Genomic DNA, 23,670 nt, shown 5'->3' on the forward strand with positions numbered 1-23,670 from the left:
TTCAACTTTATTAAATAAAATACATTTTAAAAAACAATGTTGTTAACTCTTTTGAAGGGAAAAATCGTCAGTTAAGTGGTTTTAAAGTAAACAAAAATGGAACATCAGATCGCACTGAAAGTATTCAAATAAATAACTATAATAACATTAGTACAGACAATATTGGCACAGTTACGGGGACAGGTCTAGCATCTGGTGCATAGCGACCAATCAAATACTACTGTACCTGTCCACAGCTAGGGGGGCAGGTCTAGTACCTGGTGCATAGCGACCAATCTGATACTACTGTACCTGTCCACAGCTAGGGGGCATGTCTGGCACCTGGTGCATAGCGACCGATCAGATACTACTGTACCTGTCCACAGCTAGGGCGCAGGTCTGGCACCTGGTGCATAGCGACCAATCAGATACTACTGTACCTCTCCACAGCTAGGGGGCGGTCTGGCACCTGGTGCATGACGACCGATCAGATACTAATGTACCTGTCCACAGCTAGGGGACAGGTCTGGCACCTGGTGCATAGCGACCGATCAGATACTAATGTACCTGTCCACAGCTAGGGGACAGGTCTGGCACCTGGTGCATAGTGACCAATCAGATACTACTACACCTGTCCACAGCCAGGGGGCAGGTCTGGCACCTGGTGCATAGCGACCGATCAGATACTACTGTATCTGTCCACAGCTAGGGGGCAGGTCTGGCACCTGGTGCATAGCGACCAATCAAATACTAATGTACCTCTCCACAGCTAGGGGGCGGTCTGGCACCTGGTGCATGACGACCAATCAGATACTACTGTACCTGTCCACAGCTAGGGTAAAGGTCTGGCACCTGGTGCATAGCGACCGATCAGATACTACTGTACATGTCTATTTTCTAGGATGTTTTCACACTGGAAGCAACTGTCTGGTTGCTTTTTCACTTGTATACTTTTCCAAACATGTCCCCAATAGCGTCAGTTTAACCTGTAATATATTCAGTATCTGGCTGCAGGCTGGGAGGCAGGTATAGAATGATGCACTCTGATTGGTGGATAGCTCCACCAGTCATTCACTGTCTGGCTGCAGGCTGAGAGGCAGGTAGAGAATGCTGCCTGGCCTCACTGATAGTGTGTAATTCACAATCAGAGCAGCCAGGCATCATTCTGTACCTGCTAACCATGTAGCCCTGGAGGCACCAGTCCCCCCCTGCTTGAAGACCTCTAGAATCATTGGGCCCTGGGCAGCTGCCCAGTGTGCCAATATGTTAAGGTGGCCATGAATGGATGTGGCACGTTTTCACACTCTGCATGCTACGCAATTCACTTGTACTTGCACTTGTAGGGACATAACTGGGTGTAATGGACCATTAGCATGATCGCAGTATTTAGTAAGGGTGTGTAGATGTACAGAGTTGTACATACGCCTCTGGGTAGCAGATGTTGCGGTATCACAGATAAATACATCACTGATATGGGAGAACGTCCGCGGTTAGCTCTGTGCATGCAGTGCAGGTGTCACTAGGACCCTTAGTCTCATTCTCTGTATGCATCATTGTGGCTGTGAGTTCATTGCCACATAGTATCCACAAAACAGTTTTTAAAAGCCTTTTTACATTGACTTTAATTATATATAGATGTGTCCTCATAAATCTAGCCTCAGTGCGCCATGGGGCGCGAGATGCCTGACGGGAGTGAGCCGACAGGTTCAGTGCAACTCTGCTAACGACCAGGACACACCAGGAGAGACTGCTGATGCATTTGATATATGACGTTTGTATATTGTGTGTGGCTGGGTCTATATACGGAACACAATGAAACATGTATTGCGAAAAAGCTGTGCCTGATGCATTGTAGCACTTCGTATACAGATTTAGAGACTCAGTTGCACACCGATATACAATTGTGGCACTGCAAACTAATCGGCACAGTCTCCTGGTACTCCTAGCGACATCGTGTTGCATCTTAAGCGCATATTCGTTAAAAAACCCCACAGAATTGGCATCCAACGCTAGTAGATTCTCACTGGACCTGGAGTGATATGAGGGGTTGCTTGGCATGACTGCAGTAATGATGTGTGAGGACACATCTGTGTGCAGGAGATTAAATATATGATCATACACTACCAAACCATACCTCAGTGACATGCCTTGTCATGGGTTACATTTCCGCCTGTACTGTGGGATTGTAAATTCTGACGTTTCGGCTTGTGCTTGTAGTCTCTGCAGCCAGACAATGTTTTGGCATAATGAAAGTGATTTCTTTATGTATTGGTCAGACACACTTACTGTGATGCACACCGTGTCCTTGTGTTTAGTCTCGTGTAAGACAGACTTGATTGGTGGATGGACAGGTTTTTATTAACAACCATTTTCTTGTCTTCTTGTTTTGTCTTTGTACAGTCTCTTCCTGTGTCTGCCTCCAGGTTTGGCCATTATTACGACATGTCGAAAACAATGAGTCCAGATATGTTGCAGACTGTGAAGACGCACGGCTTCTATCTCCCACATGTAACTCCTCTGGAGGGCACTTATGGGTATGTCGACCAATCATTTTGTATATGATAACGGTACAGAGGACTGTGCAAAGCGTTGTGTAAGATCTGAGTGTAGTGGAGAGTGGAGCACAGCTCTGTCACCTGCAGGTTATTAACTCACTAATGTGATCACCACTGCGTCATGTGAAATACTGTAACCGCCTCTCTGTTTTCTCTCATCTCTGTCTACCCTGTGTTCTCTGCTCCCTCGAGCCTATTTTCTCTTACCTTTTTTTCTTCTGTTTGCTCTGTTTCTGTTTGCTCTGTTTCCTCTGTTTTTCTTTGCCCTCTCTTTAGCCTCTCTGTTTCCACTAGCCTCTCTCTCTTTCTAGCCTCTCTGTTTTCTTTACTCTTCACCCTCCCTGTTTTCACTGGTTTCTGTCTCAAGCCTCCGTTTTCTCTGCTCCTTAGCCTCCATTTTCATTGCTCTCTAGACTCTCCGTTTTCTCTGGTCTCTCTCTCTAGTCTCTCTGCTTGATCTCTATCCTCTCCTTTTTTTTCCTGCTCTCTAGCTTCTCCGTTTTCTGCAGCGGGGTACACTGTGTTCCACAGGAAAACATTGGGGTGTAGAGCGGGACCTTGGATCCAGAGGCACCATCAGGCAAAGCTTTGACTGTCCCAGGATGCATTGTGGCCTCCTCTATAACCCCGCCTCCAGGCACTCAGAGCTCAATTTCGAGTGGTGCCTGCAGGCAACAGGTCACCTAACAGGCGGGCTGCACTGGGCAGCCCTAAAAAAGCTAAAAGAAGACTTCAAGGGCCGCAACACTGTTATATCAGGGTGACTTTCAGTGCTGCGTTTCCGTCACCTCTCAAGCGGCGTTGTATACTTCAGCGGCTCAGATCCCGGGTACTTGCGGCGGAGACGCTCCGGCTTAGGCACACGGTCGCAGACGCTCTCCTTGTTCGCGTGGCTGCTACGAAGGGAGGAGGTAAGAGGGTCCCCCAGGTGAGACCCGCCACTAAATCGCGTTCCTGATCACAGTCTAGGGAGATGGACTGCGACGCTGGCGTTGACACTGTCATCGAGCAGGGACCCCACTATATCCGTCAGGGCATAGGAGAACAGGTTGGGTGTACTAACGCCTCTATTGGTAAGGCTCCGTAGTACCGGCGGTAAGGACCAGCATAGGGGAGCCGGCGCTTGACCTGTAGCCCCTCCCCCAGCTCAGGACGCCGTCTCCTCGCAGATTTCCTGCCCTGGAGCTGCCTCACACTCTCCCTCAGTTCCTGACAGAGACGCTGGGCATCATCTTCTGAGCATAGCTGCTACTGGTCTCTGGGATTGCAGGGCAAGGTCTCCCCTGTAAAGCCGCCTGTCCAGAGCGCTGAGACTGTACAGACACTTGAGTATTCTACATGTCTTATTACAGACAGCATGGGTTAAGAAAGAATGTACCCATTACAGAATATATTGTACGAGTATTCTGATATATACCTCCGGTCTAGGACAGCGCTCTGGTGTGTGTGTGTATGTAAGTATGCATGTATGTATGTATGTATGTATGTATATATATATATATATATATATATGTGCGTGTATGTGTATATATATATATATATAATGTGGAAAAAGTGGATAATATACTTCTAAGCGACCATTGGTGGTGTAAATATATACAGAGTTTGCGTAATTATAAAAAGATATGTACAGGGTTTATTTCAAAAGTGACAATTAAAAAACAAATATACATATAAAATTCAAAATATTAATCAAGCAGCATTAGATTATTACGTGTACCTATATGTTCTTTTTATAAAAGACGCACTCTGGGAGACATAAAGGGGGACGTAAAAAAGTGGATACTTTAAAATATATACATATATAAAAAAATATCTAATAGCTGTATATATCAAGGATAGGAAGATATATAAAAAATAGCTTAGCTGAGAATTTTGTAGTAGTACCAGGTATCACCCAACATGTTTCGTCTAATCTGACTTCATCAAGGGGTAGTGTACAAGTGAGACATAACATCTATATATACCAATATGGTTAGGGAAGTGATTACCTACATCACTTCCTGTAATTATCCTAATCAGTGATTCGGGACCACAAAATACATATTCATTATGTTCAATGTAAAGAGGAGCTTAAAGACTGCTGAACCGCTGTGTTTATACTTTAAAAGCGTGTTTTAAACCATTTACAGGTTTAAAAAACATTATAAAACGTTTACAGGCGCGGACTTCCGGTCCGGGACGTCCCTGACGTCACTTCCGCCCCATATCCGGTGTCCGGGAATCTCCATTGCGCGTGCGCCGGCGCGTGTGTTCCCAGTACTGCTTTACACTGTGGTTAGACAGAAGGTAGTGCGGCGGCCATCTTTAGGGAGCCCATACTCTGGTGATGGGGTGGTCCTTGTCAAGGAAGAAGTTGCATGCCTCTATTCCCTTCTCATGTTGGATGTACGTGTAGAGAGATTTCACATCTATGGTGCCCCATCTGTATGTGTCCTTCCATTCCAAGAGTTCCAAGAATATGTTCACACAAATCACCCTTTTAAACAAAATATCATATTTTATAAAAGATATATAGATGATATTTTAATTATATGGGATGGTGATGGATCCACTTTTAAAGATTTTTTAACTTATATATCAGACAACACTACGAATCTGAAATTCACGTCCTATGACAGCACGGAACAAATAGAATTCCTGGACCTTGTATTGACTCATACAGGTAAAGAGATCATAACAAAGAATTTCATTAAACATGTTGATATGAACAGTTATGTACATTATAAAAGTAACCACCTGAAACGATGGAAGAACAATATTCCCTTCTCACAATTTAATAGGATTACACAAAATTGTAAAACCTTGGAGGATCGTGATTTACAACTATCTACACGGAAAGGTTCAAGGAAAAGGGTTATCCTCAGCGCATTTTAGAAGAAGCTAACACAAAGACATTAGAGAGGAAACAATTACTGAAATACAAACCAAAGGAGAAAAAAGAGGACAGCATCAGATTAATTACCACTTACAGTAGGCATGAAAACCTGATCAAGAAAGCACTCTGGACACATTGGAACATCCTACTAATGGACCCCATCCTAAAAGTCTACTTACCAAGTGAACCCCAGATGGTCTTTAGGAAATCCCAGAACCTGAAAGATCTCCTTGCGCCTAGCATGTTAAAAAGCCATAAAATACCGAAAGCATCCCTGCCGAGATGTGTGGGGTGTTATAAATGCGGTCATTGTAACATCTGCAAGTATGTACATCCGAAGAGAAAGACATTCAAGAACACAGGCGACAAAAAGAAATACAAGATCAAACATTTTATAAATTGCAGTGTGTCTTCAGTCATTTACCTCTTAGAATGCCTCTGCAAGATGAAATATGTTGGCAAGACAAAGAGACCATTAAAACTCCGCATACAGGAACACATAAGGAACATTAAAAACAAAGTTCATACGCATGCTGTCTCAAGACACTTCCTGGAATACCATGGCTCTAACCCAGAGGAACTCGCGTTCAAAGGCATAGGACTCGTCACATTAGGAGAAAGAGGGGGGGACATCTCCAACCTCTTATCAAGACGTGAGATGTTCTGGATCTATGAATTAAGATCACTCCACCCAGACGGATTCAATGAAAGCTATGAACTAGCTCCTTTCCTGTGAACGTAAGCATTATCATCCTCCTCAAAATTATGCGTATTTCTTCCTCTTTCATACTACTTTCATACTACGTCCATGAGATTTGGGGCACTTCACAGTGTATTCCCTATCTCAGGACATCTCCCCCTCATACCCCAGATCTTAATTACAGCCATACCACACTGGACATGCCCAAATTTATTCAATCTTGGAAGCCAAGCAGTGTTGGCCCGGCCAGTACAGGGCTAGGAGACTGCCCAGGAATACCGGGTGCTGTAAACTAATTTTGATTAGGAGGGGTATATTTTTCAAACCTTAATCCAACAACCTTTTTTATGCGATATCATCACTACTATATAGGAAGTCTTTGCTAATATTTTTGCCACAGATTGCCATACCTGTTATGTTACTGAAGTTCAGTATAAAAGGCATGTTTGTCTACATAATATCTAATTATATGTTTATACTGATGTCTCCTTATATGATATAATTGAGCTCTTTTCTACTATTTAGAATCCTATTTGTGATTTTATATTTGTTCACATTTATATATATATATATATATATATATATATATATATATATATATATACATAAATATGGATACAACTTCGATATTCACAATAATAATATATACTTTCCAGCCTCCTATATATGACTCTAAAGTACTCCTTCTTTCTTCTGTCTTAATTTACATATCCCGTTTTGGAGACAAATATCTTTTAAGAATCAGTCTATTCAAGTGAACTATGCCAGCAATAACATGGCCGCTGGCACCTTTTCCCTACTCTAAAGACTGTCTACAGAGTATAGGCTCCCTAAAGATGGCCGCCGCACTACCTTCTGTCTAACCACAGTGTAAAGCAGCACTGGGAACACACGTGCCGGCGCATGCGCAATGGAGATTCCCGGACACCGGTTATGGGGCGGAAGTGACGTCAGGGACGTCCCGGACTGGAAGTCCGCGCCTGTAAATGTTTTATAACTCTTTAAGTAGTTTAAAACATGCTTTTTAAAGTATAAACACAGTGGTTCAGCAGTCTTTAAGCTCCTCTTTACATTGAACATATTGAATATGTATTATGTGGGCCCGAATCATTGATTAGGATAATTACAGGAAGTGATGTAGGTAATCACTTCCCTAACCATATTGGTATATATAGATGTTATGTCCCACTTGTACACTACCCCTTGATGAAGTCAGATTAGACTAAACGCGTTGGGTGATACCTGGTACTACTACAAAATTCTCAGCTAAGCTATTTTTTTTTATATCTTCCTATCCTTGATATATACAGCTAATAGATATTTTTTTATATATATATTTATATATTTTAAAGTATCCACTTTTTTACGTCCCCCTTTATGTCTCCCAGAGTGTGTCTTTTATAAAAAGAACATATAGGTACACGTAATAATCTACTTTGTTGCTTGATTAATATTTTGAATTTTATATGTATATTTGTTTTTTAAATGTCACTTTTGAAATAAACCCTGTACATACCTTTTTAGAATTGCGCAAACTCTGTATATATTTACGCACCAATGGTCGATTAGAAGTATCTTATCCATTTTTTTCATTTTTCAATTTTAACCTGGCACATGTACTAGTGCGGGACATATTTAAGATACAGCAGACGCCCTTTACACACCAGGGAGTGGCACACAGAGATTGCAGCGTAAGGGTACTAACTTACTGACACATTGTGATAAATAGACTACTGCTCTCTTGGCACCGTTAGTTCTCCCCATGCATGTGTGTGTTTGTGCGTGTTTGTAACTATATATATATATATATATATATATATATATATATAATTAGTCCAGTGCAGTTTTATTGTGCTTATAATAATCTCTGTATTGCTTGTGACTGTGTGTGCCTGTACCTGCTGTATGGATTATCTCTCATGTGTATCCCATCTAAGGTAGCTATCACTATATTCTGTACCTAAAGGGACTAGGTGCGTCACTGTCCTCTACACAGTACTTATCGCTATACGGATATTTTACTGTGTTACAGTCACTTACACCGGATTTAGTTCACAAGTTTGTGTATTCTGACGCTGGTTGTATACTTTGTCCGCAAGTTGTGTACTCTGTCTGGCTTGCAAGGCATGGTCCAGAGGTTTACCTGAGGGGGAAGTATTGTGTGATGGTCTGTGTTCTAAATGTCATACACCTCCCAGTCAGCCTGCGGCTCCTGTCACTACAGTGGAACCACCCTGGGCTATGTTCACTACCCTCCTGGAGACTCTGGTGGACCGTTTAGCCCCCCCCCCCCCCCCTATAGGACCTCCGGTGCCACTGTCACCACAAGTTGTCCCTATAGTAAATCTGCCTTGGGCAGAAAATGTGTCTACCCAGCTGCAACAGTTAAATCAGTATTGGTTAGACAGAAATCTACTGCAGGTCACTCCTGTGTCTCTGGGTCCTTTAAGCGTGCTGCTTCCTCCTCACAATCCACTAACCTATCTGATGTTTTATCTGAGAAGGCGGGGGAGCATACGGTCCTGTCAAACTCTGAATCATGTGTTACGGACGAGGAATTTACCTACCAGGTTGATGTTCCTTCCCTGGTGGATGCTATTAAGCAGATTTTACAAATCACTGAGGATAAGCATTCCACTACAGTGGCCAAACTGATATGTTTGAACAACAAAAGGTAGATAAAACTGTATTACCCCATTCTGATCATCTTGCGGACATCAGGAAGGAATCCTGGTCTTCCCCAGGTAAGAAATTCCCGCTCCCTAAACGGGCTTTGGCTCACTAGCCTCTCCCTGCTGTGTTATGTAGCGAGTGGGAGAACCCACCGCCGGTGGATTCTCATGTCACCCGCCTCGTGGTGTCGTCTACTCTGCCTGTCACCGTTGTTACCTCCTTGAAGGAACCGGCAGATAAGTGTGTGGAGGGATGCCTGAAATCTATATAGTCCCTCGCAGCAGCCATTCATAGGCCCACCATAGCTGCCTCTTGGGCCGCAAAGGGTATTGAGGCGTGGGTTCAGGCGTTAGAGGATGAGCTGCCCGAGGATATTTCTGACAAAGCAAGACAATACCTGTCTCACATATGCACTGCAGCCTATTACATTCAGGAGGCGTCCTATGAGGCGAGGGTAATGGCAGCCAAAGCGTCATCCACGTCTATCCTGGCTCTCCGTATACTGTGTTTAAGGTAGTGGAAAGTGGATTTGGACTCCAAGAAGACCTTGGAGGTACTTCCCTTCACTGGGGACATTTTATTTGGAGAGGACCTGAATAAAATAGTGTCTGAATTAGCAGTTGCTAAGACTACTTTTCTTCCTCCTACTAATCCTTCTACACAGAAGGCGAAGACTACCACTTTTCATTCTTTTCGACCTCAAGGGAAAGCTAAGGGCCAGTCTTACCCCAGACAGTCTCGTGCTCCCAAGCCCACCAAGCCCAAGATGAAACAGTTCTGGGCAATCTGTCAGCCTGCTTCAAAACAAGACAAGCCTGCAGCATGATGGGGCAGGCCTCCCCCTGGGGGACCCCAGGGTGGGAGACCGACTTCTACAGTTCGCCCAGGTCTGGTAAAAGACCATTTCAGATGCTTGGGTACTGGAAGTTGTCTCTCACAGGTACGCTGTCTCCTTCAAGAGATGTCCCCCTCACCAGTTCTGCACTACAGTACTCCCTTCGGATCCGTTGAAGTTGCCAGCTCTACAAACGGTGGTAGGTTCTCTTCTGAGCACAGGAGTGGTTGTGCCGGCACCTCAGTCCCAGCGTGATAGAGGCTATTATTTGAGACCCTGTTTCTTGTGCAGAAACTCAATAGGTATTTTCGGCCTATACTCAACCTCAATCACTGAACAAATTCGTGAAGGTAGGCAAGTTTTGTATGGAAACATTTCATTCTATTGTGCTGGCGATGGATCCCGGAGATTACATGGTATCCCTGGATATACAGGATGCTTATCTGCATATTCCTAATGCCATATCGCATCAGAGGTTCCTGCGGTTTGCTATTGGTGACAGTCACTACCAATTCCAGGCTCTTCCTTTCGGACTGGCTATGGCTCCTGGGATCTTCACCAAGGTTATGGCCGTGATGACGGTGCACCTCCGTCGCCAGGGAGTCAGAGTCCTGCTGATTCTGTTGAGTTCCCACGATGTCCTCCTCAGTCATCTACAATTGATGGTGAGTTGCTTACAAGCCCACGGATGGCTGATCAATTGGAAGAAGTCCTCACTGGTCCCAGCTCAGAGCATGGTGCATCTAGGGGCACTTCTGGACACACACAGTCAGAGACTGTTCCTGTCTCCAGACAAGGTCCTGAAAATCCAGGACAGGATAAGACACTTCATCCATCGCCCCATAGTGTTGATTCACTCAGGGATGCAAGTACTTGGCCTGATGGTGTCAATGTTCGACATGGCGGAATACGCTTCATTTCATTCCTGCCCTCTGCAACGTTTAATTCTTGGCAAATGGGATGGACTGCCTCATCAGATCAGATCCCAAATGATCTTGTTGACTCTGGAGGTTTGTTTGTCGCTGACCTGGTGGCTCCAGGACCAGCAATTGAGCAGGGGCCGTCCCTTCTGGATCTCCGACTTGGTCCTCCTGACGACGGATGCCAGCCTGAGGGGATCGGAAGCCCTGTGGGAACAACACACTTTTCGGGGTCGGTGGACCAAAGAAGAGTCACTCCTCCCAATTAACATTCTAGAGCTGAGGGCGGTGTTCAGTGCATTATCACTCGCCTTTTCTCTGGTACGGAACAGACCGGTACAGGTACAATCAGAAAACGCCACAACAGTGGCATACATAAACTATCAAGGACGGCACTCGAAGCCGCATGGCTATGAATGAAGTGTCAAAAATTATTTGTTAGGCAGAACGCCATCTGCCAAGTATATCGGCAGTTTTCATTCCTGGTGTCCTAAACTGGGAAGCGGACTACCTCAGTCGTCAGGACGTACACGCCGGAGAGTGGAGTCTTCATCCGGAAGTCTTTCAACTCCTAGTGGACAGGTGTGATCTACTGGACGTAGACCTCATGGCGTCTCGACACAAGGTTCCGGTCTTCGGATCAAGGACAAGGGATCCTCAAGCAGCGTTCGTGGATGCACTGGCAATTACATGGAACTTTCAGCTTCCTTACGTGTTCCCTACAGTGTCACTCCTGCCCAGAGTTCTACAGAAGTTCAAACAGGGAGCAGGAATGCTGCTTCTAGTCGCCCCAGCGTGGCCCAGAAGGCATTGGTTCTCAGACCTGTAGGGTCTATCGACGGGACAACCCCTTCTACTTCCTCAACGACCAGTCCTCCTCGTACAGGGCCCATGTCTCTACCCAGACCTGTCCAGACTGGCTTTAATGGCGTGGCTCTTGAAGCATCACTCCTGAGAGTCAAAGGATTTTTGGAGGTGGTTATTCAAACTATGATGAAAGCCTACAAACTGGCCTCTGCTTGGATTTATTACAGGGTTTGGAATTCTTACTGTACCTGGTGTGCTGAGAAGAATTACGATGTCCATAGATTCAGAACGTCCAGAATACTGGCTTTTCTGCAAAGCGGCCTGGACTTAGTTCTTCGTCTGGCCTCCCTCAAGGTTCATATATGTGCCTTGCCAGATTGGTTTCAGAGAAAAATTGCCTCTATACCTGATGTTCAGACGTTCATTCAGGGCGTTATTCGGAATCAGCCTCCCTATGTCCCTCCTGTGGCTCCATGGGATTTGTCTGTTGTGCTTAATGCTCTGCAAGAGTCTCCATTTGAACCTCTTTAATCGGTGGACCTTAAGTGGCTCACGGCCAAGGTCCTGTTCTTGCTGGCCATCGCCTCTGCAAGACGGGTGTCGGTCTTAGAGCACTTTGTCCTGTCGTCCACCCTTATTCATATTCCACCGGGACCGGGCAGTTCTACGAACCCGTCCCGGTTATTTGCCTAAGGTGGTGTCATCTTTTCACCTTATCCAAGAGATTGTGGTTCCGATCTTTATCTCTTCGGATTTGTCTCCTAAAGAACGTTCTTTGGATGTGGTTAGGGCTCTCCATATCTATGTGGAGAGGACTGCCTCTATCAGGAGGTCAGATTCCCTTTTTGTGTTTGTTTGGTTTTCACAAACGTGGCTGGCCTGCGAATAAGCAGACCTTGGCCAGGTGGATTAGAATGGTGATTGCACAAGCCTGTGCGCAGGCTGGACTCCCAGCTCATGTTACAATTAAAGCCCATTCTACTCGGTCTGTGGTACCTTCTTGGGCGGCCTGCCGTGTTCACAGAACAATTGTGCAAGGCGGCTACATTGTCCTCAGTGAACACATTCATTAGATACTATGCCTTTGATACTTCCACCTCCCAGGATGCTTCCTTTGGACGCAGGGTTCTCTTACCCGCTAAGGCGCGTCCCCTCCCTTGAAGAACTGCTTTAGGACATCCCCGATGTTTTCTCTTTGGAACACAGTGTACCCCGCTGCAGAAAAGGAGAATTATGGTAGACTTACCATTGTTAACTCTCTTTCTGTGAGGTACATTGGGTTCCACAGGGCGCCCACCCTGACTCACCTAGCTTCTTTGGGTTGTATGGCATTAGCCGCTGGTACCCTCTCCTGTCGTGACATTGTGGTTATCTGTGACTAACATCTGCCTTCTCTTTTGCCGGCTCCTGCATTGGACTGGTTAACGAAACTGAGCTCTCAGTGCCTGGAAGCGGGGTTATAGAGGATGCCCCAATGCATCCTGGGACAGTCAAAGCTTTGCCTGATGGTGCCTCTGGATCCAAGATCCTGCTCTACACCCCAATGTTTTCCCTGTGGAACCCACTGTACCTCGCAGAAAGAGAGTTAACCATGGTAAGTCTACCATAACTCTCCTTTTCTATGCTCTCTAGACTCTCTTAAACACTAGTGGGGTGGTTAGCCTTAGCCGCCACCCCCGGAGGGTTAGGGAAGGGTAAAAATACTTACCGCTTCCGATGTCGGAATCTTCATTGTTGGGATGCTGCTGTCAGTCATGTGACCGCCAGCATCCCGACCAACGGTATTTTGTACCGAACCCTGCAGGGTGCCGTGAATTGATGGTCCATGTCCAAATCAAATTATTTATGGTCTGGGTGATAGGCAAAACCAGTGCTGGTGGCTTTTAAACATTAAATATATTGACTAACAGCACAACCCTGTTCACCACCACATAACTTAGCCAAAAGTGGACATATATACGAGATGTAGTCCCGGTGGTCTGCATACTGACGCTGGTATCTTGACCGCCAGAATACCGGCAGGGGGCTCAGGGCTATTCCCACTCGTGGCAAGCACAGCGAGCCCGCAAGAGGCTTTGTTGCGCTCTCCCCCATTGTGAGCATCCTGGCAGCCGGGATAACAAACTTTTGCCCTAGTGGTGCTAATACTCTAGGGTGCTGTGATTAAGGGAATTTTGGGAACCACTGTTGTACATAAATAACTCTAAGGAAATCAAAGTGCATGCATTCAAAATTGGGGGGATTTAACATCATAATGGAGAAGCTCCCTCTTGTATTGCCCTGTACACTGCTCCATATGGTACTGTAATGAATCTCATAGCACGTTCCAATAAGTGATTGTTGTATTCAACAGGATTATAAGGGTAAAATGTATAAACAGCATGAAAAAAATAAAACAGAAAATAAATACAAGGATTCACTTGGTACAGCCCAACAAATCTTTGTTGAGTACCATATAAAAAAGAATTGTAAACACTAAATTACATAAGAAAGAAATGTTATATTTTTATTTGAAAAAAATATTTATGCAAAAAAAATAAATGAAAATCCCTAATATTTTTCTCATGGAATTTTGCGTGTTCCCAAAGAATGATCATTTATTGATGAAATTGGATGGTAATAGGATGGTGGGTTTGTAATGATGCATCCACCGATGTTGTGATTCATTGTGTAATTGCAGACACACACATTGTGAATTGGTAAAACACAGGACGTGTTTCTGGTGTGAAACCTATTGGACCCATAATATCAATGTTTTTCAGTACCCGACAAGGATAGTATATAGATTTATTTTTTTATTTTGTTTCCTCTCGTTGACAAGAAGTCAGGTCCCAGAGTTGACACACATACATGTGGATTTAATACATGTGTGTGGGAGGTTTGGGGGTGGGAGGTAGTCAATAAGCCTCTCATGCAGCTAAAGCAAACAAGTTTAGTGCTAAGTATTTACCTTTTTCCTTTAATGCAAACAGCACGGAAAAAGATCACTGGCAACACTACACTAGCATAGGACATGGACAAAGGTCGTAGCGATTTTGATCATCCATTCTGTTAGACCTTTTCTAGTCAGCAAATAAAGCAATCTGTACACCTTTGGAAAACGGAGAGGGGTTTTAAGGGTTTTATTTTAATAGTAAATAACATTAAGTCTGTTAACTGCACTTACAGATAAACCTTTCATACATATCCCAGAAACACCCTTATCTCGGCTTTTAATATTTTTTTTAATATAATTTGTGAATGGAAAAATTCTCCTTGTTCTTACTGAGTGTATAAGTGCTGCAGTGCATTGTGGGATAAAGCCATATTTATATGAGCTGCTGTAGCTGAATAACCAGTGTGGAGGGAGGATAATAAAACCATTCAGTACATACTGATGTTTAACATTTATACTGTACCACTGGTATATATGTATTTTTGTGTGTGTGTGTGTGTGTGTGTGTGTGTATAGACAAATACATAATCGTATCCCCAAATTTCCAAGAAACAAAGAAAACACATAAATGAGCCAATAACTCTTTGTTAGCTTTGGTGTCATGATTGCTGAGTACCTCCCCCTATAGCCACTGTGAGGAGCACCGCTGAACAGTTTATTGAAGAAGGTAATGTAAAAGGCGGTGTGCAGAAATACGGGGGTAAATGAAATTTCACCTACACACCAACATTTCCTTATCGCTGCCTTTGCTCCTGATGTATCTCCATGTTACCTGTCTACAGCACTATAATAGGGGTCTATTCATGTAGCAGTAAAAAGAGTGGAGAAGTGAGCCTGTGGAGAAGTTGCCCATTGGAACCAATCAGCTGCTCTGTACAATTGTATAGTATGCAAATTCTAAATGTTACTTCAGTGCTGATTGGTTGCCATGGGTAACTTCTCCACTGGCTCACTTCTCCACACTTTTCACTGCTAACATTTCAGCACTAAAATAGTAGCCGCCACTGTTTCTATTTTAAATGCTTTTTTATGCCATTGTTACCAGAAGAATAAGTATTGCGTTCATCAGGTCCAGCGCCTGCAGCACCTTTGCTTCCATGACAACTGACACCTACCTGGTGCTGCCCAGTCATCACTATATGACTGTAATATTGTGATAGCACTTTGTAAGAAGGTTGGTGTTTCCGGGTATAAAATGAGTGAGCGAATGCTTCCTCAGGCAGTTACTAGGAGGGGGAGAGCCATATAGCATGCACCAGTATGTTTCACCTGGTTAGTTCAGATACTTTTTTTTTTATATATATAACCGAAATGACTGTGGTGAGCTGTAAGACAAAAGTTGGGATTTAACTTTTTTCTTGGTTTGTTTCTTCAGGTTGCTATTAATGCAAAAATTAAATTAATATATTTCCAAATGCAAAGCTTTAATCTGGTAGCCTGAATGTGTACACTAATACCCCTTTCACACCAAGCCATGACTGATCCCGGCACCAATTCGGATATTATCTGGAGTGAAAGGGGGGACCGAGGTTATTTCATCCGGGTTATGGTTCAAGGTGCTTAATTAGCTATTTTTAACATAACCCGGGAACACCCTTTCATATCACAGCGATAAACAAGGTCATATGAGCAGGGTCGCGGCCCTGGCACACATAACCCAGGTCAGCTCTTTAACACCGACACATGACCCGCAGTTTTCCCAGCTCCTTGCATCAAACAACACAGGTTTAAGCCATGTTTATTATACCTGATCGGACCTGGGATTTTGGTGTGAAAAGTATATAGGAGACACTTGACTGTCAAAATACCATAAACAACAATAAGTACACAACCCTGGCACTCAGATTGTCCCAATAATAGTCACTGGGTGGTATTCAAATGATACATCACACCCAATATCCTTTCTAAAGTGATCCCCGTTATCGCACCCATAGTAATCAGGTTTAGCTGCATAAAGGGTTGGGTTCCCTCACTACCCCGGGGGCAGCGAGCTGAAATAATAATACCACGTCCATCAGCAGAAACAGAACGGGTGTTGAAGGGGGTGAAAAGAATTGAATACCGCCCATTGATTATTAAAAGGCTGTTACTATTATAGTGAATCAGGTCATCGTGACCCTATTTAGTTCACCCAAAAGAGAAGTGGGATCTGGAAGAGTGGCTTCCCTCCCAAGAGTTTTGGAGAACTCCTGAAAGTTCGAGAGTCTCCTGGATATTCTGGGAGAAAGGGGAAGATACAATTGAATCTGCATTTTATTGAACAGTAGCTTTAATCTCCAGTAGGACAATTCTCCTTGTTTCAGTGACAGATCTTGTCACCAGCAAAAGAATAGGCTGGAAAATTAACTTGAATGACCTTTACTTTACTGTTTAGATAGACTGTCAATAAGCAGGTTTATTAGCAATCACAACAGACAGAGGCAGCAAATTACTCTACAAGGACAAAGCCTGAAGTGAAACCAGACTACTCCTGGGGAGCTACAAATAAGGACATCTCTCTTGTCTTGCATATCAAAGTGAAGCACTTTATTTCTGAATTCTATAAAGCTAGATCTGAAGATGTTAAAAGGCAACAACATGATTGCTAATTGTAGTGGACGCTTTGTAAATAGGACCTCTCAAGAAACTCTGCAAGCTGATAATTGAAGTTAAATTAACAGAAGCATTGCTTTACATAGTTCAGTGTGAATGGCCAGATTAACAATTACACAAACTGATTTTCTCTTATGTCCTAGAGGATACTGGGGTCCACATTAGTACCATGGGGGGTATAGACGGGTCCACCAGGAGCCATGGGCACTTTAAGAAATCAATAGTGTGGGCTGGCTCCTCCCTCTATGCCCCTCCTACCAGACTCAGTTTTAGAAAATGTGCCCAGAGGAGCTGGTCACGTTTTGGAGAGTTCCTGAAGAGTTTTCCCCTTTTATTTTAAATGTTTAGTTTTTTCAGGCAGGTCTGTTTTGCCAGCAGTCTGACTGCTTCGTGGGACTTAGGGGGAGAATGGCCAAACTTCCCGTTTCTCATGGTCCCGTTTCTCTGCTGACAGGACACTGAGCTCCTGAGGGAGCCATTCGCAAGCCTCACCACGGCGCAGCCTACCCTCGCGCAGCACGCAGCCACCCCCTAACAGAGCCTGAAGACAGAAGAGCGGTGAGTACAGCGCCGACGTCCTGGTAAGCGGGTCACCGGCGGGAATGGTGACACAAGGGTGGGAGCGCAGCTCTGAGTACAGGCGCTCCAGGGGGCTCAGAAGGCACACACTGCAGTGTGTCCCGCTGTGAGGGGCGCACTGAGCGGATCCTACAGCTCTTCAGCGCCATTTTCCCTCTGCAGCTCATACAGGCAGCATTCACAGGGAAGCGCAGCTCCTCCACAAGGACTCCAAGTCTCCTCAGCGGTACCAGGAGTCTTAGTGAAGGGGGGGGGGGGGGAGCAGTGTTAAGATTATAAGCACTATTGCTGAAGTGTTAGTTCTTGCGACCCAGCTAAGTTTCACTTTTGCTAAAGGGGCGCTGTGTGGCTGGCTCTGACTTCTGTGTCTCTCTGCAGACCCTGCCTACATATACTGTGTTTTCACCTGGTGTCTGTGTGTGTGGGTGTCCCTTCACAATCATGTCCAGGGACTGTTTCTTGTACAGCATAATGTCTCTCATCCCCTGGGGACTCACTACCCTGTACCCAGGTAGTGCTCACTCCCAGTCCAATGGGGCTGAACCTCCATGGTTGGCTTCCATAAAAGGAATGATTTCAAATATTTCCACTAAACTGTCTCATAATGAGAAGGAGACGCAATTCTTACGGCAGTCTATGGATGACCTGATAAATAAAGATTCAGCTCACATGCCTACGTCTCAAGCCCTCGCCATTTGCCCACAAAAGCGTACTCTGGCCAAATCATGCAGGATGATACTGATCCTGATACATCAGATCCAGAGGAGGGTGAAGTGGATGCGAGTGGGGGGATGCTGTCTTGTCACAGGGGATTCAGGCCCTCATTGAGGCTATCAGAACTGTCCTGCACATTCCTTACAGGACAGAGGTGGTAGAGGAGAAATAATAAATTGTCAGCTACGTTTCCCGCTTCAAAGGAATTGAATGCCCTCTTTAAAGAGGCTTGGGTAAACCCTGACAAGAAATTTCAGATCCCTAAAAGGTTGATTTCTTCCTTTCCCTTTCCATTAGATGATAGGAAGAAATGGGTGAACCCGCCGATTGTGGATTCATCGGTGTCCAGGTTATCGCGTAAGATAGTCTTACCGGTTCCCGGGGCTGCGTCCTTAAAAGACGCGGCTGACCGCAAGATTGAGACCACTCTCAAATCTTTATACATGGCAGCGGGGGTGGCCCAGAGACCCACTATTGCTTGTGCATGGATCACTAGGGCCATCGCTAAATGGTCAGGTAACCTAATTGATGGTTTAGATTCCTTAACCAGGGACGATATTATTTTACTCCTACAACATATCCAGGACTCTGCTAACTTTATGGTGGAAGCCGTAAAAGAAATTGGTGTGCTCAACGCACGCACTACTGCCGTGGCAATGTCAGCAGGAAGAGGATTATGGCTACGCCAGTGGACTGTGGATGCGGACTCCAGGAAAGGAGTGGACAATCTGCTTTTCACAGGAGAGGTCCTGTTCGGGGATGAACTGGATAAGCTAATATCCAAGGCCATGGCGGGTAAGTCTGCATACCTTCCTTCCTTCCGCAGCTACCCCGACTAGGAAAGCCTACTCTGCTCCAACTCTGCAGTCCTTTCGGACAAATCCAAGGGTTCTTCTACAGCTTTCAAAGGGAATAGCAGTAAGCCCAGAAAACCTGCAGATGCAGGTTCTCAGAAACAGGCCTCTGGGCCTGCTTCCTCAAAACCTTCAGCATGATGGTGGAACACACTGCCTGGAAGACAGGCAGGTGGGAGCCCGGTTACGTTGTTTCAGTCACATTTGGGCAACGTCATGCCAGGATCCCTGGGTCAAAGATCTTATAGCACAGGGCTACAGACTGGAGTTTCAGGAACTCCCACCTTCCAGATTCTTCAAATCCATCTTACCAGCTTCTCCAGAAGCCAGTTTGACCTTACAAGCATCAAAAACTGGTACTGACTCAGGTCATTGTTCCAGTTCCTCTTCACCTGCAAAACAAAGGTTTTTATTCTAACCTGTTTGTGGAACTGAAACTGGACGGTTCGGTAAGGCCCATTTTAAACCTCAAGTCACTGAACCCATACTTACGGGTGTTCAAGTTCAAGATGGAGTCTCTGAGAGCGGTGATCTCAGGTCTGGAGGAGGGGGAATTCCTGGTGTCTCTCGACATCAATGATGCGTACCTTCACATTCCGATTTGTCTGCCTCATCGGGCGTATCTAAGGTTTGCACTGTAGTACTGTCGCTTCCAGTTTCAGGCCCTGCCATTTGGCCTCTCCACGGCACCAAGAGTTTTCACCAAGGTGATGGCAGAGATGATGTTTCTACTCCGCAAACAGGGAGTGAACATCATACCATACCTGGACGACCTGCTGATAAAAGCGCCTTCCAAGGAGAGGTTGTTGGACAGCATTGCCCTCTCAACCAGACTTCTCCAGGATCACGGGTGGATTCTGAACCTGCCAAAATCCCACCTGGAACCTACACAGATGCTTCCATTCCTAGGAATGATCCTGGATACAGAGGAACAAAAGGTGTTCCTTCCATTGGAAAAGGCATTGGTGATACAGTGAATGGTGCGGGATGTCCTAAAACCAACTCTGATATCGGTGCATCTGTACATTCGCCTTCTGGGGAAAATGGTAGCCTCCTACGAGGCTCTGCAGTACGGAAGGTTTCATGCCAGGCCATTCCAGCTGTATCTGTTGGACAAATGGTCCAGATCACATTCACCAGAGGATACGCCAAAATCCAGGATTTCTCTTCTATGGTAGCTCCAGACTTCTAACCGGACCGAGGGTCGACGGTTCGGGATTCAAAATTAGATTCTGCTAACCACGGACGCAAGCCTCAGAGGTTGGGGAGCAGTCACTCAGGGGGTACAGTTCCAAGGAAAATGGTCAAGTCAGAAAGCCATTCTCTCAATCAACATTCTGGAACTCAGGACCATATACAACGCCCTTCTACAGGCAATGCATCTTCTTCAAGATCAAGCCATTCAGGTTCAGTCGGACAATGTGACGGCCGTAACGTACATAAACCAACAGGGCGGAACGAAGAGCATAGCTGCAATGTTAGAGGTAACAAATATTCTCCTCTGGGCAGAAAGACGCGCGGTGGCGCTGTCGGCAATCTCCATTCCGGGAGTAGACAACTGGGAAGCGGACTTCCTCAGCGGACACGACCTCCATCCAGGAGAGTGGGGCCTTCACCCTCAGGTCTTCGAGTCCTTAACAAGTCGGTGGGGAATTCCACAGATAGACATGATGGCCTCTCGTCTCAACAAGAAGCTAAAGCACTATTGTTCCAGGTCAAGGGACCCACAAGCAGTGGCGGTGGACACTCTGGTGGCTCCATGGGTTTACCAGATGGTTTACGTGTTCCCACCTCTTCCACTAATCCCTAGAATTCTCAAGAGAATAAAAAGGGAAAAGGTTCAAGCACTTCTCATTGCTCCAGATTGGCCGAGAAGGGCCTGGTACGCGGAACTACTGGAGTTGCTCCTGGAGGACCCGTGGCCTCTACCTCTGCGAGAGGATCTTCTGCAACAGGGCCCCTGTTCGTCTATCAAATTTACCGCTGCTACGTTTGACGCCATGGAAGTTGAACATCAGATTCTAGCCCGGAAAGGCATTCCAAACAAGGTTATTCCGACCCTGATCCAAGCTTGGAAAGGGGTAACATCTAAACATTACCACCGTATTTGGATAAAATATTTCTCGTGGTGTGAAAACAGGAAATTTCCTGCAGTGGAATTTCAACTGGGACGTTTCCTCCTTTTTCTACAGTCAGGTGTGGATGTGGGCCTACATTTGGGCTCCTTGAAAGTCCAGATTTCGGCCTTGTCCATTTTCTTCCAGGAACAATTGGCTTCCCTCCCTGAGTTTCAGACATTCTTGAAGGGTGTTCTGCACATCCAACCGCCCTTCGTGCCTCCCACGGCACCTTGGGATCTTAATGTGGTGTTGCAGTTTCTGCAATTGGACTGGTTTGAGCCTTTACAGGAGGTTGACGTTAAGTTTCCTACATGGAAGTCTGTTACACTGTTTGCCTTGGCTTCCGCAAGGTGTGTGTCCGAACTGGGCGTGTTGTCTCACAAAGGCCCCTATTTGGTTTTTCATGAGGATAGAGCTGAACTCAGAACTCGTTAGCAATTTCTTCCTAAGGTGATGTCTGCATTTCATATCAACCTATTGTGGTTCCGGTGCTTACTGACACCTCTGCTACCTCAAAGTCCCTGGATGTTGTTAGGGCTTTGAGGATCTACGTGAAGAGGATAGCTCTTCACAGAAAATCTGACTCGCTGTTTGTTCTCTATTATCCCAAGAAAATTGGGTGTCCTGCTTCAAAGCAGTCTATTGCTCTCTGGATCAGGCTTCCTATCCAGCAGGCTTATTCATCGGCAGGATTGCCGGTTCCTAAAGTACAGGCCCACTCCACTAGGTCAGTGGGTTCTTCCTGGGGGGCTGCTTGGGGTGTCTTGGCTTTACAGGTCTGCCGAGCAGCTACTTGGTCAGGGTCAAACACGTTTTCTAAGTTCTACAAGTTCGATACCTTGGCCTCTGAGGATCTTCAGTTTGGTCAATCAGTTCTGCTGGAACCTCAGCACTCTCCCACCCGGTTTAGGAGCTTTGGTACATCCCCATGGTACTAATGTGGACCCCAGTATCCTCTAGGATGTAAGAGAAAATAGGATTTTAATTACCTACCGGTAAATCCTTTTCTCGTAGTCCATAGAGGATACTGGGCGCCCGCCCGGTGCTTCGTTTTTCTGCACTGTTACTTGGTTAAGTATTATTGTTGGTTCAGCCGTTGCTGTTCCTGTTCAAGTTTGGTTGGCATGGCTTTCCTCTTGTTTGTGTGTGCTGGTTCAAATCTCACCACTGTTCAGTTAAATCCTTCTCTCGAAGTATGTCCGTCTCCTCGGGCACAGTTTCTAGACTGAGTCTGGTAGGAGGGGCGTAGAGGGAGGAGCCAGCCCACACTATTGATTTTTTAAAGTGCACATGGCTCCTAGTGGACCCGTCTATATCACATGGTACTAATGTGGACCCCAGTATCCTCTACGGACTACGAGAAAAGGTAATTAAAATCCTAAACAAAAAATATTCTTTTTTTGTTTTTTGTGTATAAAAGCTGTATTGCTGTGATTATGCCACGTTTAAAATAACTTTAAATGTAAAGTATACCATAGTTATAAGTAACATTTACAGCAGACAAGATATATTATTATTTTCTTTAATTTCATTTATAGTGGTGTGCTACAGTATAGGAATTTTTTTTGCCATTTTTCATTTTTTTTCATGGCTTTTCTTTAGGCTGCTATTAATTTATAATCCTGCACAGTACTACCATGGCAACCACTGTCACATGGCACATGATTATGTAAGCAGAGGTACTTGGAAACAGCCCTCCGAACTCTGTTTTCACTGTGTACTGTTAAATCCTCCTGCACCCCCTCCCTATCTGCTTATGTGTGTGCGTATGTGTGTGTGTATGTATATTGTGACAAGAACACTGGGATAGTGTTTGAGGGCAGGTATGTTTGTCCCAGGTTCTTGTCTTACATGTTTTAGAAAATGAAAACTTCTAGGAAAAATGCTTTTGTTTTGTCAGAACCTTTTCAGTTTGCTGTAAAAGCTGGGTAAAGGCTCTGAGAGAGAGATAAGGCGAGTTCTAGACATTGGGCCCAGTTCGGGTCTTTGGCCTCACAGAGGGCTAATCAGGGTTTCAGCTGTGTAAGAGTGTTTTAGGGCTGCTAGCCTGATTAGTATGGGCAGACTGCCTGGGAAGACTGGAGGGATCTGTGTGAGAGAAGCACGCTTCTGGATACAAGTGAGCTATACAGTGTTTACTGGAGAACCCTGTGTTTTTGTTTAGTGATAGTTAGGAACATCTTGTGTTTAGCTGGTGCCGGACAGGCAAGGTATTTTCTTTTGGTGTTTGTTTTATTTTCTGTTTCAATAAAACTGGCCGGGGCCAGTTGTACCAGAAACTGGACTTGTGTTGTTTCTCAGCTGCTGCGTGCTGCCATATTCCCCAGGAAGAGGCGCCTTGCACCCCTACAGTGTTACAACTTGGTGGAGAATGCGAGCATGCCGCTCTGCGCATAAGTGAAAGCAGCAGCTTTATGAGGCCTGCAGAACACGGTGAAGTTGCTTAGACTCACCCCGAGGGTTTGATATATGTCCTGGGTGAAAGCAGCTACAAAGCCGCCTGAAAAATCTGTCGACATGGAGGAACTG

At 45.2% G+C, this 23,670-nt stretch overlaps 1 protein-coding gene across 3 annotated transcripts in view; it reads left to right on the plus strand.

The window, feature by feature from the left end:
* Positions 1–23,670, plus strand: part of ELP4 (elongator acetyltransferase complex subunit 4) — a 563,638-nt gene that overhangs the window by 224,063 nt on the left and 315,905 nt on the right. For all 3 annotated transcript variants that reach the window (XM_063944452.1, XM_063944453.1, XM_063944451.1), the window contains exon 5: positions 2,380–2,513. In XM_063944452.1, the coding sequence (XP_063800522.1) occupies positions 2,380–2,513 (134 nt within the window). The remainder of the gene's footprint in view (positions 1–2,379; positions 2,514–23,670) is intronic.

This window comes from Pseudophryne corroboree, chromosome 11 (assembly GCF_028390025.1).
Source record: "Pseudophryne corroboree isolate aPseCor3 chromosome 11, aPseCor3.hap2, whole genome shotgun sequence".
Taxonomy (NCBI): Eukaryota; Metazoa; Chordata; class Amphibia; order Anura; family Myobatrachidae; genus Pseudophryne; species Pseudophryne corroboree.